General features: G+C 48.7%; 1 protein-coding gene across 6 annotated transcripts in view; it reads right to left on the reverse strand.

The window, feature by feature from the left end:
- LOC119461871 (sex comb on midleg-like protein 2) overlaps positions 1–23,234 on the reverse strand; it is a 204,085-nt gene that overhangs the window by 46,266 nt on the left and 134,585 nt on the right. For all 6 annotated transcript variants that reach the window (XM_037723242.2, XM_049672767.1, XM_049672769.1 and 3 more), the window contains 2 exons: positions 11,120–11,446; positions 7,344–7,544 (listed from right to left, as the gene is read on the reverse strand). In XM_037723242.2, the coding sequence (XP_037579170.1) occupies positions 7,344–7,544; positions 11,120–11,446 (528 nt within the window). The remainder of the gene's footprint in view (positions 1–7,343; positions 7,545–11,119; positions 11,447–23,234) is intronic.

Consider the following 23,234-nt stretch of genomic DNA (forward strand, 5'->3'; position numbering starts at 1 on the left):
AGCTCTTGAGTGGTGAACGGCAGATCCATGCGTGAGCCCGTGTGTCCGGAACATAGTCAAAGGTAAGGGAACTTGATCCCACTGACTGGCCTGTAATCATGGCACAGAAATCTTCCGCTACGTCGAGGTCTTGTCGGCATTGGAAAAGTGCTAGTGCCTTGAATGGAAAGCGTTGTTCCGGAACAGAACGTAGTTCTCCATATTTGAGACAGTGGCTTGTGGGGGTCAAGGGACTCACAATACTTTGTCCATCGCTCCGATTCCAGTTTATCTATGCGGCGTTGTATCTTCATTTGAGTGCGCCGGGCTGTCCTTAGATCGTGAATGGACTTCGTGCGTCGGTATCTTCATTCGGCGCGACGACGAATAGCACAAAGTCGCTCCAACTCCAGGTCGAATTGCGAGTACTTCGATGAGCACATGAGCGTGCACATAGCGGTCTGCGCCGCTTCTTTAATAGCTTCCTGCAGTCCAGATAAAAGACCTTTCTGACAAGCGTCCTCCAGGTGGTTTTTAAACACAGTCCAATCAATTCTTCGTAGTGTGCTTGGCGAGTGAGTGTTAGACATGATGTCAATCTTGAGGTAGGTGGGGATGTGATCGCTTTTATGTCTCAATGTCCAAAAACCACTTAATGCGCGTGGCAAAGCGGCGTGATACAAAGGTCAAGTCCAGGCAGCTGCTGTACACTGCCCCGTAGAAACTTAGGACTAGCGTCATTGAGCAGCAAGAGGTCATGATTGGAGAAAAACAAAGCGAGTCTTCGTCCGGTTGCGTTGACTTTTGAGCTTCCCCAAATGGTGTGATGGGCGTTAAAGTCCCCTGTGATAATCCAAGGACCAGGAGACGCTTTTATTATGTCTTCTAGTCTTTTGGTGTCAAACGGGCTTGATGGAGATAGGTACGCGCCTACAAGTGTAAAGGTGAGCTTTCTATTTTTGACGGTTAAGCAGACATACCAATTGTCGTCATGAGGTTGCACAGGCTGGATGACGTAAGTAAGCTTGCGGCGAATAAAGACGACTACCTTGCTATTTCCGTTGTTATTTGAGGACGTAATTGACTCGTAGCCAGATAGTCTGATAGGGTGTGTTAAATTTGGTTCACAGATAACGATTATTGGAAATCGGTTAACATGTACAAACTGGCGAAAATCAGCAATGCGAGATCTTAGACCTCTGGCGTTCCACTGAATAATCGATGCTTCTTTGACCTCCTTACGAAATGACTGGTGGTTGTCAGCCATGGTTCACTCGAGGGTTGCTAGGACTGGGCTCAGCGAGTCCAGCACTTGTAGTCCCCTTCGAGCGGATGGCGTTTCCATGCTGGTCAGCATTACTCTGATGACATCAATTATGGACCGCAATATCGTGATGATTTCGCGGTCTACTGTTGGCAGAACATCAACTGAAGGTTGCTTCGATGGAGGCATCAAACGTGTAGTCTCCTTGGAAGGCTGAGCGCTCAAGAGCGCTGGCCAGTCTTCTACAAGGGAAGGATTTTCTGTTGGAGGCCTCCTTGTGATCTCGGGTCTGCTTGTACTCGAAGCTGATCTCGTTGGCACAATCTGTGCATGAACTGCACCTTGAGTTGTACGTTTCCGTCGATGACGTCGACGCCGGATCTTTTCAGAAGCTTCACTGTGAGATGAGCTGTCCCTAACCATCTGTTTCAGGATAGCAAATTATTTTTTGATCCGTGGGCAGTCTTTAGATGTGGCTTCATGAGAACCGTTACAGTTGCCACATCTAATGCTGGTTGCGCGGCAGACGTCTGCAGTGTGCGACTCCGCGCACCGAGGGCACACTGCAGATTTTGCACAGGCGCCCTCGACATGTCCAAAGCATTTGTGACATTGAAGTGGCTTAGGGACAAACGGCCGAACAACATGTCGGCCGTTTGACATGTTTGACAACCAACCTTGACATGTGAAGGGATAGAGTCGCCCTTGAAAACTATCTTCACGCAGCGGCTGTTTCCGAGGCGGCATACGTGCGTTATGACTACTCCTTCATATGCCGGTTTAATCAGAATGGGCAGGTCTGAGTTCGTAATTGCCAGGTCAATGTCGTAGATTACGCCGGCAGTGCAGGTTTCTTCCATTGGTATAACCGGTCTTACTTTGATGTTTCCCAATTCTGTTATTTGTCGGAGCTTATCCAGCGCATTTCCCCGGGTTGTGTCGACAGCCAAGACATTCTTTCGCGTGTTTATTCGGACCTCCTTAATTTCGTTTGGTGCCATTCCCTCAAGGAAAACGGAGAGAGCTTGCCTGTTTAATCCTCGAAGGCTGATGGAATTATCCACAGGGATGAAAAGGATGGTGTGCGGCCAGCGCTCAGATTTTGCATGCAGGGTTGATGTATTCCCGGGTGATGACGTCTTGATGAGTCTTCTTTTTGCCTTTCGGCACCTCACCGATACAAAGCTGTCGTCCGATGAGTCTTCGCCTGTGACTGAGTAAATCTCAGTGTCTTCGCTGGTGCTAGACCAAGTACCTCGCTTCCTTGAGGAGCTTGTCGAAGTAGACCTCTGGCCCGGCGGGATTGCAGGATCCGCATCCATGACCCCGAGAGCAGGAGCCTCAGTGGAGTCTTCACTGCTGGTGGACCGGTTGACCCTTGTCAATTGTGGGTTCTTGGTGTCTCACAGGAGACCAACCACCGCGGGTTTGAGCTTAGCGAGCCAAGGGGCCGCGTCAGCCGTCGCCTCCAGCACCGCTCGCGCGCGAGCTCAGAGGCCGTAAGGGGCTACCGAGCGACGCACACAAAAACACAGTAAAGCCCTGAGTTGACGGAAACCGTTTACTTAAACCGTCGGCACCAGCACTGCACAAACGCCCGCACGGAGGGGAGCCAAAGGGGGGACCCCGCACCAGGGCGAAAATACAATAACAGGCGCCTATAGCGACATGAAAAGTCAACATGGCCGCTCGGGCCGGCGCGGGGTGGAAGTTCGCAACGTACGATGCGGGAATGGTCCCACAGTTGCTATGCAACAGCGGGGTACCAATGCATTGGGTTCTATAGGAGCTGTGCCGGGACCGGCTGAAAACGACGTAACCGCTGGGAAAACGCAGCACCCGGGAACGTAACAGCGGGGTTCTACTGTAACACTATACGATGCCATCGTGACGCTCGCTTTTGGTTTCCGATGCCTCGCGCTTAAGCGAAACAACACGTGTCCATGCATCCAGTACCTAGTGTGACATTCCAAGGATGAGTGCTTCAACGAAAACGGAAAACAGGTGCGCGTTATAATCGAGGGTGCGTTAGAATCGAGTAAATACGGTAGGCGTTTCTTTTTCTAATTTTCGTGCCGAACCTGCATATAACGAAATCCTCTTTATAACGAAGTTTTTCGGGAATTTGTCAATTTTGTTATATCCAGGTTTAACTGTAGTTCTTCTTCCCCAAACTGTACAGTGGGTAATGAGGGATGCTTCCAGGACAAAGCACGTATTCCAGAACTGAACTCTATCAGCACAACATTGTAGCCTTTGTGGCGGATTGATGGTACCGTATTTACACGATTGTAGGCCGGCCCATTTTTTCAAATTTGACAATCCGATATTGGGGGGTCGACTTAGAATCGAAACCGAACCGTGTACCGCTAGTGGCGCCAAGATAAACGAGAAATCAGGGGCGCTACGGCGTGGTTACAACTTTGCACCTATGTTTCCATGGTTACAGTAGAAGCGTAGCGTATTAATTTACCGTATTGCATACATTTTGATTGCGCACACCACGAGCGCACGGCTCTTGTGGGAGCATCGATCATGGAAGAGCCGCCGTTTGGTGGGTATGGGTAGTTGGCGGAAGAGCCGCCGTTTGGGGGGTATGGTAGTTGGCGGATGAGCCGCCATTAGGGGGGTATGGTAGTTGGCGGATGAGCCGTCGTTTGGGGGGTATTAGTAGTTGGCAGAAGAGCTTTTCTTTGAGATACGATTGTTTCCGACGGCTGCGCGCATCTGTCACTTCTGCTGTTGTGCTGAATCGTCGCGCCTGTCATGAGTGCCAAGAACTTTCGGCGCTCGTTCACAGCAGCGTTCAAACGGGCTGCTATCCTCCATGCCGAGGAAACTAACAACTGCGTAGCGGGATGCAAGTTTGGAGTCAGTGAACGTGTGGTGCGGCAGTGGCGGCTTCAGCGCAAGGAAGTTAGGCCTCCCTGGCTACTGTGTGCGGGTGGGTCCTCTCTGCGTGGGCGGCTGTACCTCGCGATGGCGTGGTGCGGTCGTTCGCGAAGTGTGGACTCGCACTTGATGACGACGTGCTGTGGGACCGCAGCAGCTATGAAGGCAGCAGTGCCAGTGAGGTCGACTCTAGTGACGATGAGTAGTCTTAGCAACCCCATCAATAAATTTCCCTTGTGTGAATGCACTCGCGTGGTTTTTCTCCCCCCCCCCCCCCCGCCCTTTTTTTTGAGACATGCAATTTTAGGGGGGTCGACGTACATTCGAGTCGACTTACAATCGTGTAAATACGGTAGTTCTTCTCCTACATTACCTACTACCATTAATATCGATAGAATTATTGGGCTGGTCAAATCAAGAGGCAAAAAAAATGCCAAAACACATTGCTGCCTCACTTGGCATTATTGGCTCGATTCTAACATGCCCCTAAATCGAATGTGCACCTACTTTATATGCGTTCAAAGTAAAAAGACAACGTAGCAATGACATTAAGAGCTAAGTTGGAACCACTTGTGCACCCAGTCTTTTAGCATGAAAAATGTAGCGTGCCAGTGACTCTGGCAATAAGATGAAACCAGCGAACTTTACCTTTACAGAATATAATTTATACAGCTAATGTACATAATCATCATTCTCAGATGGCAATTTATTGTTGTATGTTTGACATTCTACATTTATCAAATGGCTCTGCAACAATCGCATACAGGATGGTGGCCCATGCCTGACTAATCATCCTGAGAAAGACAGCGCAGCAACTGAGACAAAACATGCAGCAACATACTAAGACAAAACAAAAACAACACAGGTGATGACTATCAGCTGCTGCTTTATTCATCGGATGGATTTGTATACATACATGAGGGGAAGGCATTAAACCATAAGGCCCACGAAAAACCTATCATCCAGATAGTATTGATTATTGGCACCCAATGATCTTTTCTGTCCCTTTACCTGCATTGCCAAAATTTCATGAATTACACTTTATTTTTTCAAATCCTATACTTGATAAAGTACGCTAGGCCTTTATGAGAGCACAACCTGATGCAGGTTCCCCAAGGTAGAGGCTATATTTTGAAACATTTTAAAACAAGAAAGGCTGCAGCGAAGAGCCAACGAAACTTTACACAGGTCCACTTAGACTTCTAATGGCAACATTAGCATTTCAGTGGGAATTATTCTTTGTTGAGGAGGTGTTTTCACTATGAAAGTGTGTGCCTTGAGCAGGTCAGAGAAGGGCTTTGATGCTGCTTTCCGAGGGGAGGAGTCAATGGCGTCAATTTTGCGTTCAAATATTGGTGCCGTAGCGCAAGGCCACCGCATCTTTCTGCAATCATATGAAAGAGGCCGCCTGTGGCGCGGAAGAAGAGCACAAGCCCTCGAGGCGCGTGACCCGAGCCATTACGGCTCGGGTCACGCGCTGAGTGGATTATCGACGTGGCTCTGGGCCAGGAAGGTCGCATCGCCAACTACGCTCTGGCGACGGGAGACTTGGGGGTTCGGCTGAGTCCGTGACGCTAGCCATCCAAGGTGTGGCCGTCGACGTCGGCAAAGTTCGAGTGAGGCTCCTGGACTGGCTGCAGTCTCTCACGGCGGGACCGGGCACCCCAGAGAGGATCCCTCTTCTGCGGCAGACCGGCATGTTCGATATTCCTCGGGACGCCATGTTGGCACTCGCGAAGAAGTTGCGACGCGTCCCGACGTTAGGCCTATCAAGGTGGGCCTAGTCAATGCTGCGCCACATCAAGTACGAGGCGCCGACATCTAAGACGAACGAGGCAGCGCGACGACGGCAAGGCAGCAACGTTTACAGCATCGACAAGAATTCTGACTTCTTGGAAGAAGAGCCGAAAAACTTCGAACCGAAACATACATGCGACGACGAGCGCAGTAAGACGACTCTTCTTTGTAGCGTCGCAGGCGTAGGCCAGGGTTGCCCGACTTTCATAGACTAAACGCCACAGACTATCGTAGGCAGAATTAAGAACATGTTTAGTGTTTATTAAGTACTTTTAGATTGTCCAAGTATTAGTATTTATTCACCACGTTTTAGTGTGATCGAGTTTTGTTTGAAGTTTGGGCTTGCAGTGTAATTAAAAATCTGTTTGCTGTGTCGACGTGCGTCTTCCACCCCCATCTCTCATGACACCCGCACACCCCCGAGATTGGTGACACGTGACACTGTCGTATGTCTATAGAAGTATTTATTCTATTTTCCTCTCCTGCTATGTTCACTACGGCATGCCTCCTTTGTAGCGACGAGGGCTCCTTTCATCGGTGTGCCAGAATGGCTCTGCCCACTGTTGTATCTCTCTCATCTGTACCACTTCGTTTCATTTTTCGCTCTCTTTGGTTCGACTGGTTGGGTTTGAATAAAAAGCTGTCCTTCCCTGAGCATGGCCGTCTCATCGATTTTAGATGGTTGCTCGCACGGCACCTTCAACTGCTGATTAGAGTGGCGGCTCTTCCGACTTAAAATATGGCTAAGCACGGACTCGGAGGATGACAGCTTGTCATCTGAGGAAGACGTCAGCTGCATTTGATTCTAACCTTGACACCGTGAAAAAGTGCTGAGAATGATGGCGCCTTTGAGTCTGCGGCGGCTTTTATTGATTTTATGCTGTAGGCTTATATTTCTTTTGTCAGCTAGGAATGCGAGGACCATACCAAAAAAGCATTTGCCATTAACCGTGTCATTTTTTCCCTTCGGCATAACCAAACATAAACTGTTGCATTGGTTTTATAATATCAGAGAAAAAAAAAAAAAACAATAATGGGAGTGCATCACCTCTGCAAAAACCAGACACTGAAAGGTTTAAACCGTACATTAACTGTTCCAGCGGTGACGATTTTCTATCACCATGTTGTGAACAAGGTTCTTTCTGTATGGGCAATGAAAGGCCCGTTTCGTCATTTTACTGTTTCATGACAAGATTTACAATTGCTGTACTACTCTGAATTTAGCCATCAAACCTTTGACTACATCCCTATTCATTCTATTGAGGTGCGTCTGCATCACATCTGATTCAATAATTGAACATTGTTTTCTGTGAATTCAATTTGGAAAGTGCGATTTTGCTTGTCATTTAAGACTACATGCATCACTGCTGCTAGATGTACCACCTCATGCACTGGTGGTTTTCAGACTCACCATTGATGATGACTTTACCGTCACCCCTGCGCAGCAGGTTGTACACATTCTTCTCGTTGAGGGCGCAATCCACACATGCCTGCACTGCCTCGCGCAGCACCCGGTTCATGGAACCCGGCCCGAGCTGGAGGGGCAGCTGGCCGATCTTGGCCGGGTCCAGGTATGGCCCGCAGGAGCATTGGTGGTTCACATACACGCACACTGCAAACAATGGTGGCCACACAATATGCAGGCCCACCATGTTTCTTTGAGCCTATATTGCCGCCGGTGCATACTAAGTACATTGCAACAATCATGTTATATAGATAGGAGCCCCATGTACAGTTAAACCTGGATATAACGAAGCGAACTGCAGACAAGGTCAATATCTCGCGTTTCTTCGTCGCAGCACTCATCCTTCGAATGTCACACCAGGTACTGAATGCGTGGACGCATGTAGTTTCGCACAAGCGCGAGGTGTCGGAAACGTAGAGCGAGCGACACGATGGCGTCGTAGCGTCGTATAGTGTCACCTTAGTGGAGTGAAGTGCAGAGACTTGCGCAGTAACCAGAGAGTGACGCAGCCAACGCGTTGAAAAAAAAAATACTTTTTTTTTTTCTTTCAGCAACATCAACAGGAAAAGGAGAGTGCCGGCTTGGTGGGCTGGGCCAGCTGCAGCAAGCGGCGGGGTCAGGTTTGAATGAAGGGAAGGGGAAAGGTCACGCCCACGGTGGCAAGATCGCCGGGTCGAGAGATGCAGGCCCGCCTCGCGCACGCTCACACGCACGCACACGTGGGCTCGCTCTTGCGCCGTGAATTTGAGCGCGCCAAGCGCGCCGCCGCCACTTCTCATTCCGTCGCGGCAGAGAAGTTGCTTCGGTTGCTGCTCGCGCATGTATGACAAAATATGGGGAGAAATCTCTAGGTTGTCGGCGGGGAAAATTCGTTATATCGAGGTGGTCTCCTGTTGCCACTTCGTTACGTAGAGGTTTCAAATACATGTGCTTCTATTTAGTCACGGCGGGGAATACAAAAACTTTGTTATATCCAGGAATTCGTTATATGGAGGTTCGTTATAAGCAAGTTTAACTGTACATAGGACTGTCCCAAGCTAAAAACTGCCTTTTACAGAGAGGTAGCATTCCGCGGTAAGTCTTAATTACGTTCCTTACTTGCCTGGTTAATCCGCTATAAGCCTGATGTGTACATTGACTGAAATGATGCCACCACTGCAACGAAATGGTGGCGCTACCTGTCACCGCTACAGTGAAACAGCATACGTGATGTTCGGAACAGTTCCACAGGAGGGGGCCGGGGAAGGAGAGGCTTTTGTATGGCTGTTTTTAACACTTGTGTCCAGAATCATGTTTATAAAACATTCCCAAAATTTACAGTTTCTTTAATAGCTCAATGCATTTGGTACACTATATACGAGGGGTGTTCAATAAGAATTACCCCTGACCCAATTCACTTCGGCATAAATAAAACAAATAACACAGTGCTAGATGTGCATCTCTATAGGTCAGAAAAAGAGACATCCAACACTTTTCTAATAGATAGGAGTGTGTGAATACCAAATAGTAGGTTTTGAATCGAATATCGAATCAAATCAAAAAAGCCGTATACAGAATCGAATATCAGAAAATTTAATGAAAACTTTTATGCTTCCAAATATTGTGTCGAAACACTGTGCTGCACATGCTAAGGAGGATAACTTGACAAGAATCTTGCTAGCTATCAGTACCTTAAGTACCGATGAATCGAGATGTATGCCAGCACTAATAACAACTCAGTTCATATACGAAGGTCAGAAAAATATTATTTATTGAGAGGATGTATGTCAGATAGAATTAAGTGCTTTTTTTTCCCTCTGAAGCTGAAGAAATGGCAAAGTTGTTCTAAATACCGATTGGGATTTTCAGTTTAATAGTGGGCTATACTGTGCTTAACGGTAATCTTCTATTGCTTAGAAAATATTGCTTTCCAGTTTTCTTCCACCAAACAGGTTTTCCATCTTTATGGCAGGGGCGTTTTGCTAGTTATTGTCAGCTCATTAGGCCAATCTACCTGACAGACTTGAGCTGGGAATGCACATCACGTCACTCAGCACCGCTCCGCATGGTTATCGGCACCGCACCCGTCGGCCCCAGTCGGTGTCGCCGCTAAAGAGTTCTCAAATTGGGAGGCCCCTGGCAAGTTTGCACGCTGTCACATTATATTTTCGAGTCTGCGTGCAAATCCAAGGCTAGTTTTGTGGCGGGTCACTCGAAGCTATCAAAAGAGGCAATCGTGTGCCTACGAATGGCATTTGAAACGAGGGACCACCATAAAATATTTTGCAAAGATGCGGCCATGACACTGCAACGGTCATCCCGTGCACTCACTTTCGTTGGCGAGGCAGTTTGTTGGGTTTCTGAGGGTCGTGCGACTGCTGTGAATAGATTTGCGTTGATCCGGTAACCGCAACTTGAGCCACCGACAACACAGCTACAATTAGGCCTAATCGGCTAGACAGTGTGGCCAATAGTGTGGTTGTGACAAAAGTTTGCCACCGGCCAATGTGATAATGGGCTGCAAACCGTCACGGAAGGCTTGTCGTTAATGTGTTCCTGTGGGTGGCTCATCAGTGATCGATCGTGAGATCACGCATGTGGTTTAGATTGACGATAGCTGCCTCTGAAGTTTCCTCCAAGTAGTTGGTATTGGATGTGTTGTCTTTCTCTCTAATAACAATGATTGTATTTTTAGTACCATGCTGTTTTTCGCAAAGTTCTATCTTTGACCTTTATGTTTGTAATTAACCCCCCTACGATATTCGGGTGCTGTAGGTATTTGTAATAAATAAATAAATGAATCTCATATGATTGCAGTTTTGTGATCTACTGAATGTTGGTGCCGAAAGATCGTGTTTTCCTGGAACGAATGAACCAGTAAAAAATAAACGTAGCTGCATTGGGTCATTTTATTGTCTTCTTGATCGTGATTGTTGGCGCCGGGATATCGTACGTAATGGGATTGTATCAATGAGATTCTGCTGTATAACTACTTCGAGAACGCACATCTGAAATTTTAGTGTGGAAGAAAGTAAATTTCACTGCACTGTTTGAAGTGGGTTTTTCGAGTGGCACCGAACTAGAAATGTGAATATGAAAAATACAACCTGCATGCCCTGTGAGTGTTGAAGCGCACCTTACTGCCACTATTAGTCATGCAGAAAGGGGTCTCAGTGAGGTAGAACTCCGTATTACGTGACGTTTGGGCTTGCTCTCATCTTTGTCCAACCTTTTAGAGCACAAAAATTAGCCCCTGCATTTTCACTCCGTCTCGCAATAAATTACCATAAATTAGCAAGTGAAGCTATGAGGCTCAGCATGGCATTTCGAATGGCGCACTGCATGGCCCATTAGTTCCGAAGTGATGTTTGTATTTGCTTTATATTTGTGTCATGACGCTCAAACAGAAAAGTATTTGTGAACTTTCGGTTGTTGTGCGATAGCTTCGTCCGATAGTTTCCTCCAACCTCGATAGCCTCCTCCGTGCTTGTGACATGGCACGCCTTTCACTGTATGGCGACATAGAGAAAACTGATTATACGTATTTATCACAGATCCAAGGATCTTAAACATGATTATTTAGCAGTGTGTCATGTTCTTTTGCAATACCAGTCCCATTCCAAACATCAATAGATGGAAGCAATAAAGGCTGCACACAAGCATTCGGAAAACAGTGGTGGTTGAGCGTAGGGAAACCCAGCTAATTCAAATCGCACTGATGGAAACCTGCCTTAGGTGCACACCTGTGGGATTCTGCTTGGCAGCCACTGTGCTAGTGTCAGGCTCAGTGACCAGGACATGCGGTGATTTGACTCGCTTGACTTGCTCTCGTGTGGTCTCACTGCTGGTAGACCCGTTGTTGGAGGCTGACCCCGTTGTCGACAGGGCAGTCCGCGCTCGAGTCACCGTGGCTGCTGGTGAAGCAGGTGCCAGGGAGGACGTGTTGCCTGTTGGGGTGGAGTTCCGAGGTGAGGGCACCCTGGGAGGCGGTGGAATGCTGGGCGAACCGAGGGCAGCCGCTGGAACCACTGTGGTGCCTGCACTGCCTGGCCGGGCCTTGTATTTGGCTCCTGCAACAGGGGATGTGCACACAAACGCAAATACTACAGGAGGTACAAGCATGGCGGTTCACTACAATCAACTTGGATCCTTCTGGCATTGCATGACTACGAGGCTATGCTTTTCAGCAACCCACTGCATTACAAATGCAACTATTTGCTGTGATTATGCATATGCCTCGTTGCCTTCTGCATTTCGAAAGATAAGATTGCATCTAAATTTGGGCCAATAAAGGCAGATAAAACGTGGCAGCGTCCGACGCCACAAGTATCACAAATCCATGCACTAACCATGGTAGCTGAATGATTGAAGCAGCACCAGAGTTGCCTCCAGTAATTTCAGCAGGTCAGCCATGCTTACACAACTAATGCTGGGCTGCAAGTGAAGCCCAAACGAAGACGAGACAAGCGCGAGCTAGCAACTGTGAATGTTTCTGTCGCCTGTATGCCGAAAACTATCATCATCAGCAAATGGCTCAAGCGTCTTCACCCGCAGCTGGCTCGTCGGCATCCCTCAGCGCAACCGCACGAACGAGCTCGTGCCACTGCTCCCACATTCATCGTCGCCTTCTTCGACACCTGGCTCCGTTGCCGCTCATCATTTCAGCGTAGAATTTCACTTCTGTCATTGTAATGGGGAGGCCGCATTTACAGGGGTATGAGCCATTGCTTAAGGGGGTGTGAGCCATTCATTTTGTCTTACGTGACGGACAGATTTAATTTTGAAGCAGTTCAATTTTGAAGAATTGCAAGCGGCAATGGCGGGCGAATGCTGCTAACCACGCTGCTGAGCAAATTTGAGATAGTGAACGCAAGCAACAATGGCGGACTGCGGGCATACCGTCAGCGACGTCGTTCTATTAAGAAACACAAGGATGTAACCAATAATTGAGAATTACTTTAATGAACTGTCCGGATTAACCCAGTGATAAACAGCGGGGCTGCACGTTCCCGCTTCGCTGGTTAACCATCTGTACGGAGTGCTTGGGCGGTAATTTCAGTGTAAAATGTTTCACTGCAGCACGACAATGCATGCCTGCATCCGGGACACTCTGCAACCAGCAAAAAGAAAAAGGCCAGACAACAAGAGATTGCATACCACGTGCGTACAACCTCAACACGAAACATGACAATCGGGAGACACAGAAGGCACAAAAAATAAAACAAATGTGAATGATCCAGCCTAGCTGCAGCTACCCACGAATCGTGCTTCCTTGATTAAAAGTGCCACCGAAGCCATGCTAAGCATATATCGTATCTACAATTTGCAATACACATCCTTTTACTTTTACCCTTCGATTCCACACATTCGAAATTAACCCTCTTGCTTCCACCTGTTCTGAGCACCGCTGTGCCTGGCATTCCATGGATCATTATTATGCTTCGTTGACTGTCTTCCACGCTGTAGAAAAATTTCACCGAGTTCTGTTACAGACACTGCATTTACAAAATGTCTGGTTTATTTTGTTCGAAAAAGGCTTCCATATCAAATGCAGTAAAGAAGTATCAAGCAAAAGCTAAAGAAATGTGGAGGATTCACAAAGCGCAGTGTTGCGTTTTTTGCGCTCGGAACGCCTCTTGGGCCTTGGCCCTTGAAAACAATGAACAGCCTTGAAGGGCTCTACTACACAGTGTTCGGTGGTACGCACTAAAAAAATGAGCCCGTTGGGAAGCTTGTAGGTTTTCCTTGAGTCTCGTACTCTGGTTGCAAGGGTTGCAACAACAGTGAAGTCTAGAGAGTGGGAAGCTTTCCATTGTTTTGCTACCAACTGTTGCTGAAACTGTGGACAAGTATGTACATCCTAGCATGCAAAACCCAAAAGAACTCGAAAACAGCCTGCAGTGTGCTACCTTCTGCAAAAAACATGTCAAAATATCTGCCTTAAAGGTAGCCAGCGCTCACTGCCGGCTGCGGAAGCGAATGGGCTAAAGGGAAATCACTAAATCATGTTTGAGGTCAGCACTTTTGAAGTCCTGCCCCTCAAAGGATAACGAAAAACTTCAAACACCAAGTAGAAAGGTTGCAGCAGGCAGGTGTCCTGATCCACTGCTCTTGCAAGAACGCTGCTTAATTAGCTATGCAAAGAGCCTGCGAAAGACGTAGGTAGCTTGCGGAAGAGGCATTTGTTGGAAGTTGCCCCATATGTGCTCAAGTTTTCGCACAACCTATACAGCAGGAATGCATGGGGTTGAACTTGTTTTCAGCGTCATACAAGTTTGCACAGCTGTGCAAACACGTCACGAGAAGCCAAGCAAGAAAATACTGTACAACAAAATATCATTATGTCCCGTGCACTACTTGAGTCATGCACAGAATTCCAGAGCCTAAAAACAGTGCTAGGCTGCAACAGCGCTTTATGAAAACAGGAGAAGGCTCAAATCTTGCTTTACGCTGCAAAAGTTGCAGCTGCTATCCACAGTAGAAGAATGCGGAGGTTGTCGGCCGTGGAAAAACTACATTAAAGAGTGATCTTTTGGAAGTGCCATTAAAAGCAAATTGTGAATCCGATATGTGTGTCAGCATGGTTTCGGTGGCAGTTTTAAACAAAGAAGAGTGATTCATGGGTAGCAACGGCTAAGCTGGATCATCATTCACATCTGCTTCTTTGCTATGCTTTCTGTGCCAGTTGTGCACTGTTGACAGCATGGGTGGGCCAAACAAACGAAACTCACTCAGACCCAAATTATATTTCTTGCTTAGGGCTCACTAGAACTCAGATTTGCCAAAATTTTACTCCACCGGGCTCACTCGGACTCGCCAAAGTTCTAATCAGCCGGGCTCTCACTCACACTTGACAAAATTGATGGCGATGAGGGCACCACTAGCAGCTACCGCATACCAAACAGTGTCTTGAAAAGGTCAGGCAACCATGGAGGGCCCACTCCCCACGAGTCACTGCACAGATAGGTGCCCCAGAGAAAAGGTGGCAGGGCGGTGTCAGAGGAGGCTGGCTTGCCAAGCCTAGATGCCTGGTCTCAAGCTCCCTCCTAGTTTTTTTTTTTTTTTATCGAGAGCTACATTAGCCGTATTCTCACCGTTTGGCTGGTGGCCGCACCGCGAGCTGAGCTGTTGCCTAGCAACCACCACAGCTGGCAGCGCCACTCGCCACGCCATCTGGCACGACATCATAGGAGGAGCCGGTGAAGCTGCAAGTTGAGCCATTGCCTAGCAACTGCCGGCGTTGCATCGTATATATAGAAGGGGTGGCTCGGTGGGATTTGTCGGCAGATATGGAAAGTGAGTTGGAGAGATTGATAAGAAGCCAGGCTTCGTCATCGGAACGAATCTAAGAGGAGGCAGTGAGCCGAGGAGACGGAGGAAGAACGAGCCGCACGCCTTGAGAAGTGTCGTAAGCATGCAGTGGCCAGGCGAGTGCATTCAGATGAGGATGGTTCGTCGTCTAGTTCGGCATCTCGTGCCAGGGTCGGAATGAAACGAATGAACGACGGAATGCTACCAGGAGGAGGCAACGAGCTGTGGGGACAGAAGAAGAACGTGCTCAGTGTATCGAACAGAGACGGCAGAGTGATGCAGCTCAGAGAGCGCCGCGCCTAGCCGCCGATACAATGCAGTTGGAGGACGTGAAGGCTCACCGTGTGACGAACCATGTGATTCGGCAGGCTGAAAGTTCAAGTGCAATGCGCATGTTCCAAACGGACTTTACGGACAATCCATTTGGATTTGCATGTGACGTTTGCGAAAGACTTTGGCATAAGCGTACCTCTCGCTATGCACACCCAGGCATAACTGAGTTAAGCCACAGCCAATTTTTTTTTCCCCTTCCCTCCATGGCACACAAATGAACTCACTAAAGCTACGTTGCAGGCGTTGAATTGAACTTCGATTCACGGGGGCACTGCTGAAAGTCAGACCTATATTGTCGTTTCGAAGTTTCTGCTGGACACTGCTCATTTGAAAAGCCCACTCGCTCCACAGAAACAAGAATACCACAAATCTTTGCAATTGCCACAAATGTAGACCAGCAAATGACCAGTGCCATGACATCAGTCGTGCTGAATGCCAGCCAGCACAGCTTCCGCCCAAAAGCAAAAGTGCCTAGATCAGTCCAAACAAAATGGGGCAGGTCGAGCAAGCCCCGCGTGGGAACGGTAACTGAACAGATTAAACCTACTAAACTCAAGAAACACGGCCGGCGTCAATTGTGTCTACTTCTCGCAACACTACAGCCCACCTGACCTTGGTCAAATGGGCAAGCTTACACAACATTCACAACTTGCATGTGCCCGGATGCTGCGCACTTTCCAGCAACTTACTTCTAAACCTGCCTCCAACATTCAATGGAGATGTAAATAGCATAAAAACAAGAACACAGGAGCCCATACAAGGAGGGGGGCCGAAGTGTGGCGACATGACAGTCTGCCGTGTAGTCATAGTGCCAACTTGCATTGCCAGTGTAGTGTGAAGCCGTATGACAATGCGAATGATGACCATATATTTTTGCACTTTATCTTTTTTATTACACCGAAACTGTATGTGGTTAGCTGATTCATCCGTCTGTTGCCTGTATGCTGAAAACTATCATCATCAGCAATGGCTAGAGCGTCGTCGTCGTCTTCTTCCACAGCTGGCTCCGTTTCCGCTCATCAATCATTCCAGCGTAGAATTTCACTTCTCTTCTGTCATCGTAATGGGGAGGCCGCGTTTACAGGGGTATGAACCATTGCTTAAGGGGGTATGAGCCATTCTTTGTCTTGCGTGATGGACAGATTTATATTTTGAAGCAATTTAAGTTCAAGAATCGCAAGCAGCAATGGCAGGCAAATGCTGCTAACCACGCCGTCGAGCAAACTCAAGACATCGAACACAAGCGACAACGGCAGCCTGTGGGCATACCGTCCGTCATGTACAGTGGAATCTCGATGATACGAATCTCACGGGCTTACGAAAAATATTTGTATTAGCCGAAATTCGTATCATCAAAACACAATTAAACCTAACTAAATTAAGGTGAACTCAGGCACACACACGTAAAGAGCATTTACAGTACAGACCACTTATAACGCTACCGTTTATAGTGCAGAACTGGCTACAACGCGGCCCTTTTCCGACTCCCGTTTACCCTCCAATAGAACTCCATGTATACGCATACTGCTTAGAGTGCAGCCGCGTGAGACGAAATACCGGTTATAATCCGGCTTCCGCGGGAAAATCTCGCCGACAAGGGCGGTAGCGAGCACGCTTCTCAACGAGGTGCGCCCAACGATGGGAGAGGAGATCAACCAGGGCGATGCGGAGACGTGCAGCATGAGTCCAAGGGCGATAAAATTGTCGCCGCGCGCCGTATGTGCGAGTGAGAGAGCGCGCGGGGGACGCGCGCCTTCACGGAGAGCGAACGCAAAGCCGAGAGCAAACGCGACTCTTCCGTCGCGCGAAAGGCCGTGGGGGTATGGGAGGGAAGGGGGGGCGACGCTGTGCTGCGGCACCAAATGCGTATCTTGCACGGTGTAAGTGGTATCTTGCAACCGGGCGCAAGGCTAACTGGCGACGCAATCTCCCACTCGAAAGGAGCAAAGCGGGAAGGCAGCGCGGGAGGGAGAAGGGGGGGGGGGGGGGGGGCGGCTTCTAATCTGCCAACAAATGCGTTCTTGTACACTCGACCACAAAATATTGTGGGGGGGGGGGGGGGCAAGTGCGTGGCGAAGCGGTCCTCCTCTCCTTCTAGCGGCGCACCCCTGGTGTCGAGACCGACACTTGCGCGCGTCCCTCCGTGAATGCAAACGTGCATGTTCCCGCGCTTGCTCTAAGCGCCGGCGATATCCGAGTGTAATTGCGAGGTGGCGGCTTCGATGGGCCTAACTATGTGAACAGTGAGTTGGCGTGTGTAGCTGTGGCCGCTCTTTGTCGCATCACGAGCGCGGATCTCCCAGTCGCAAACGCAACACCACAGTTCTTGTTTCTGCGCTGCGCCTTTTTGTGGCCAATCTTCGTTCTTTTTCTTTTTACGAACGGGGCGTTCTCCCACAGAAGAGCGTGGCAGAAAAGGCGTTCTATAGAAAGTGACAGGCAAGATGAAAATAAACCTATTTCCGTTACATCAGCTAAGTTTTGCACGTCGAAGCCGCCACAGAGCCAATCGCAAGAGGGGCACCTCGCGGCGACACTGGGATATCGTCGGCGCGCAAGGAACAAGCGCGGAAACATGCACGCTTGCAGTCACGGAAGGACGCGCAAGCGTCGGTCTCGACACTAGGGATGCACCGCTAGGAGAGGAGGACCGCTTCGCCATGCACTCGCGCCCCCCCGCAATATTTTGTGGCCGAGTGTACTTTGCGCCTGTGCCGGCTGTTGGTGTTATCGCTCGCACTGTATCTTGAATGCGATCTCCACACGGCTCTGACCTTTGTATGCGCTGTGCTTATGCTGTTCAGTTTCCGTTGAAGCGATAGACAGCCGTGCTTCCCCACGCCTGCGTGGGGAAAAGCAACAAAGGAAAAGCAACAAAAGCGCCACCGCTTCAAACTCTTCACGCCCAGTCGTGGGCTCCGCGCTGTCCCGCGCCACGTCCGCGCCTCCGTACCAAAAGAGGAAGGGAGAAAGCGCGTGACTGCACGCTGTTCTCGTTCGCGGCCGTCGGTGGGGCGGCATTTATTCGTATCAGCCGACACGGGTCGATTCGTAACAACCGTTCTCTAGCACGTTGCAAAGTAATGGGGCTCGGCCGGGACCCCACAGAAAAATTCGTAATATCCGGAAATTCGTATTAGCCGTAATCGTATCATCGAGGTTCCACTGTAGTTCTCACCGTCGCAGCCAAACGCGTCTGTAACCTCATTAAGAAGCACAAAGACGTAACCAATAATTGAGAGAGACTTCAATGAACAGTCGGGATTAACCAAGTGATAAGCACCGGGGCCACACGTTTCAGCTTCGCTGGTTAACCATCTGTACGGAGTGCTTGGGCGTTGATTTTTTTTTGTAATGCACTCGTACACTGCGCGCCACATTGCATTGGTGCGCCGTCGCCACAACATTAGTATTTTTTTTTTAGGTTTAGCTTTAGAACTCACTCATCTATATCTATGTATGGTTCTATCTAACCATTTTCCCGGCTACCTAGTAGTAAAGTAGTCCCATGGGTAGACAGGCGGCAGTGCTAAGGTAACAGGGTTCGATGCAAACCATCAGACTAACTTAGGTAACTGATTATGTGAGCAATGTGCACATACGTGCCGCTCTTCAACGAACATCTTTCATGCCAACATGGGTGACTACAGTCGAACCCGTTTACAACGAACTCGATAGTTCCGCGAAAAGTGGTCATTATATCAGTGGATCATTACATATGGACTCGCCCTTAAAACTGCTAAAAAATTGACAGCACTGAAGCTGGCGTCAGCAGTTTCAATTCGGCAGCACTACGGTCCAAAAACCAGATTTTCAGTGTCATTCTTGGTCCCGGTGTGTTCCCGCACATAGCTGCAAACTTCCGTTATTAGAAACACTCATCTAACCCCTTAAGGGCTTATGACGACCTAAGCTCGTCATGAGCAGTCGCCACTTTTTTGCTTATGACAACCTGTAGACCCATGACGACCTGTGGTCGTCATGGGTCCTCCGCAATGTTCCAAGAGGCTTTTGACGAGCCCAGCTCGTCAAATGGGGCTTTTCTATTTACAACACAGATGGCAGCACAGGTTCCATCATTGCCGCTTTTGTTGAATGAGCGTTTGCGCGTTAGTTGGCGGAATGTGCGCCTAGTGTTTCCCGCGCGTCGTAGAGGTTTTTGACGAGCCAAGCTCGACAAATGGTGCATTTCTATTTACAACATAGATAACAGAACGGGTTCCGTCATTGGCGCTTTTGTTGAATGAGGGTTTGCGCAATAGTTGGCGGAATGCGTACCTTATGTTTCCCGCACGTTATAAACAAACATGGCCGCATCCGCGCGTCGTACTCGCGCGGGACATCTTTCTCCCTCAGATGATGAAAGCGCGAGTGATGGGGATATGGTTGTCATGTTTGATTCTTCAAGTGAAGAAGATAGTGATGACGTTTTTACGGACACCGACTCTGAAGCAGAAGAAAGCAGTGATGATACGATGGCCAGCGCCCGCGAATGGTACCGGATAGACCCCGACAGCATCCCAGCTAGACCTCCATGGTTTGAATTGAAGGGTTCTCCGGGAGTGATGATCACAGTGAGCTCTCCCCCTCAACAACTTGAGATTTTTTAGGCTTACTTTGATGATGAACTGACTGATGTTATCGTAGTCGAGACAAACCGGTACGCCTCTCAGCTATTGAATTCGAGTAACCTGAGCCGCCATTCTCGCTTCCGAAAATGGTCTGCACTTACGCGAGAAGAACTTCGTGTCTCTCTTATCCTCTTGTTGCTGCAGGGAATTGTACATAAACCAAATGAAAGGATGTACTGGTCGAGAAACCGGCTGATTGAGGCTCGTGCTTATGGCGAGATAATGCCCAGAAACCGCTTCCAACTCATCATGAGAATGCTGCACTTTGTTGACAAAGCGACCATCGAAAATTCGAACTATCGAGGAATAGTGCATCTTCTGCGCGGCAATTCAATTCCAACCCTTACTTTCTGGAGCTGCAGAAATTTATTTCAGAATACACATCAAATACCCCATTTATTATAGGGTAATACATGATGGAGCGAGGAATGGCCATTAAACCATTATTATCTGCCGAAAAAAGTTTTCACAAATATTTTTTGGTTTTGAACATACTACTGAAGCATTTCGCATCATAAAAAAATTTGGCAATTTTGGAACATATTCTTTTTTTGTTAAATGGGCCCTTAAGGGGCTAAAGAACAAAATGCGGCGTAGTGTAGCTCCTTAAAAATGGCACCCAGTTCCCATCACCTGTCATTTTGAAACTGCAAGTGCAGTCACCATTTTTTTATTCAAGAGCTTGTGATATATTTTGTTACCAGCGGTACATGACTGCACACAAGAGCAAAGCGTTCTAGGTGGCCGGAAACAAACTAGCTGCGGCATGGCACCATTGTCTTGGCATTAAGACGTCAGCCACAAAAGAGCTGTAAAATTATGTTATCTATGTCGCTTCGCGCGAAAAAAGAAAGTCAAGTTCGAAAGGTAAAACGTCAGCGCAAGCCGTTATCAGCAATCGGCAACGCGTAAATGATGTGCTGCCGAACCACGATCTCCTGATAGCGGCGTAGTAACTGCCGGGTCCTTTGGAACATTGTGTGGCAGTAGCGCGTGGTGCAATATTCTTGCCGACTCGGGTCGCGTTGACAGGAACGCTTGAACGGCCATTGTTCCCATGGTGGAAAGACATAGATGGTCGTTTTAAATCATTGAAACAGGCGTAATGCACATGGTGTCGCAGTTGCGCCGTTGTAGCATCCGATATCGCACACGTGCATGCCCCATGCCATGCTGTTTACACTGTACACGCCACACACACCTCCGCCCTGGAGGCGCGCCTTGAAAACACGCGACCATGCGTGACCTTCTTCGCAGCTTCCGAAATACGGGGCGGTCAGTAACTCATCCCGAAGGCCTAATCATCATCGCACTTGGACTAGAGGGGGGGTGCACTGCCGTTCACCCAGTTTGGTCGCGCTTCCGTGCTTTGGTACTTCGCGTGTGCCCTCTTTTTACCGTGACCGCGTTCGAAGTATTTGTTGTATCAGCACGGCAATTAAAAAAATGTTCATAATATCTGGAAGCAGTTCCCATAGGGAGGGTCCGAAAATCGTAAATGCACCGAAACGTCATCGTTATAACCGATAGATCGTTATAAGTGGGTTCGACTGTATAGATGCAGCACTGTGGGTAGGTACCGCTGTTAGAAGAAATTATTTGACGCCTACTTGGAGCAGCGGGCCACTCGGTCCTCTCTGATGCCAACTTGGGTAAATAGGCATGTGCCACTGGGAATAAGATCCCTTAAGTTTCTCCAATGCTGATCGGAATCGAACCAGTTCCTCAAGGACAGCAACCAGACACATTAGCAGGCACAATTACACTGGGAATGTGCTGCTTTTTAATGGATGCCTTTCACGCTTCAGCGAGCATGAATGCACTGTGCCGCTCTTCAATGAACCTCTCGCTAACTTGGATCACTGAGTATGAGCCACTGAGTGTGTGGAAAGCGAGGGACCTCTCCCTGTTTGCAAACAGCGTGACGTCACTGCGGGGGCCCCTCCCATCTGCCGCGCCTCCGAAGCGGCCGCTGGTTGGCAAAAAACGTTCGTGCAATCTGTTCTCTCTGCATGAGAGCGCTGCTTGCATATTGCCACGCGCAGTGATGCTACTGCGGACTTCTGATTTGGAGCAATTTTTGGAGCATCAGAAATTTCATTTTGGAGCACTTTGGAGCAGGCAATTTGGCATTTGGGAGCAGCTTGGAGCAGCTGATTTTTCACATGCTGAAGTATTTCAAAAAACGAGTGTACATGCGACACACACACACACACACACACACACACACAAATTGATATCGTGTCATATATTGCTAGTTTTCCCAGATGTCATTCTGTATATCCATAAACAGAAATAATGGACACATTGGCGGCATGCAGTTATTATAATCACATGTCATGCTGCGCCTCAAACAAGCTACAGTAGAACCCCGCTGTTACGTTCCCGGCTGTTAAGCTCCCATAGTACCCAATGCATTAGTAGCACCACTGTTGTGTCGCAAATGTGGGGCCGTTCCCGCATCATGCATTGCGAACTGCCACCCTGCGCCGGCCCGAGCGGCCATTTTGACTTCATGTCGTTGGCTTAGTGGCTTGGCGATGGGATTGGGTGCCCAAAGTGCCGGGGGCGACACATATGACATATTTTCGGTTTCCGCCAGCAAAAGCCACAGCCGGTCTGGACGCGCGCTCAAGAGGGAGCGCGCGCGCATAGACCGGCCGTGCAAAAGCATCGCCTTTGAGATCCGCATTTGCTAACTAAAGATGGCGTCTATGACGCGTTGGGGCCCTAAAATTGGTTTTGGCGCATAAATGTTCCGTCTAAAGTTCAAGGGCGATAACGCCGTCACCGCGCGCCGTATGCTGTATGTGCGAGTGAAAGCATGCGAGGGGAGCCGACGACAGCGGCGAAATCTCGCACGCGCATGAAAAAAAAGCAGGGAGGAAGCGCGCGTTCTTCCCTCCCGCTCGAGGCACCGGCGAGCGAGCGAGGGGGAGGGAGGGAGAGCAGGCGGCGTTGTACTCTGGCATTAGAGTGTACTATCTGGCATCAACTGCGTACTGCGCGGCGTCGCGCGGGCCGTATCTTGAAGACGATCTGGGTTGGGGGCACATTCTAGGCAGTGTAGGTGCGTCGGCGGCTCGTAGCTTTGTGCGTGCTGTGTTTTCTCGGCGCTTCAGTTTGCGTGGAAGCAATAGACACCAGCAGGAAGGTCACTTCGTTCGCTGTTGTGGCGGCGCATCCTCACACCAGCGTTTGACAGCGCGTGTCCGCGCTCATCGAGTGTGATGTGTTCATGTTTGCCTGTGCGCGCTGACACCATGCTTGTTAATATAGTTATTAAGTGAATGTTTACAAGTGTATACGGACGTACGATAAAACTACTATACTACTTACTTTGCATAGCTGCCTACTAATTTGCAATCGCAATCGATGCTTCGGCTTTCGGGCGAAACTACGACTTGTTTTTTCACATGTAAGAATTAAAATAATACTGTGTGCAGTTAAACACTACTCTCATTTCTCAATTTTTCCTGGTTCTCGGCTCTTGCATTTCCCGGCTCTTACTTTTTTTTTTACGGTTTCGTGAAAAACGTATCTGTAGGGTTCTACTGGACTAGCTGCGTTTATATAGATAATG

The sequence above is a fragment of the Dermacentor silvarum genome, chromosome 8, assembly GCF_013339745.2.
Source record: "Dermacentor silvarum isolate Dsil-2018 chromosome 8, BIME_Dsil_1.4, whole genome shotgun sequence".
In the NCBI taxonomy this organism is placed as follows: Eukaryota; Metazoa; Arthropoda; class Arachnida; order Ixodida; family Ixodidae; genus Dermacentor; species Dermacentor silvarum.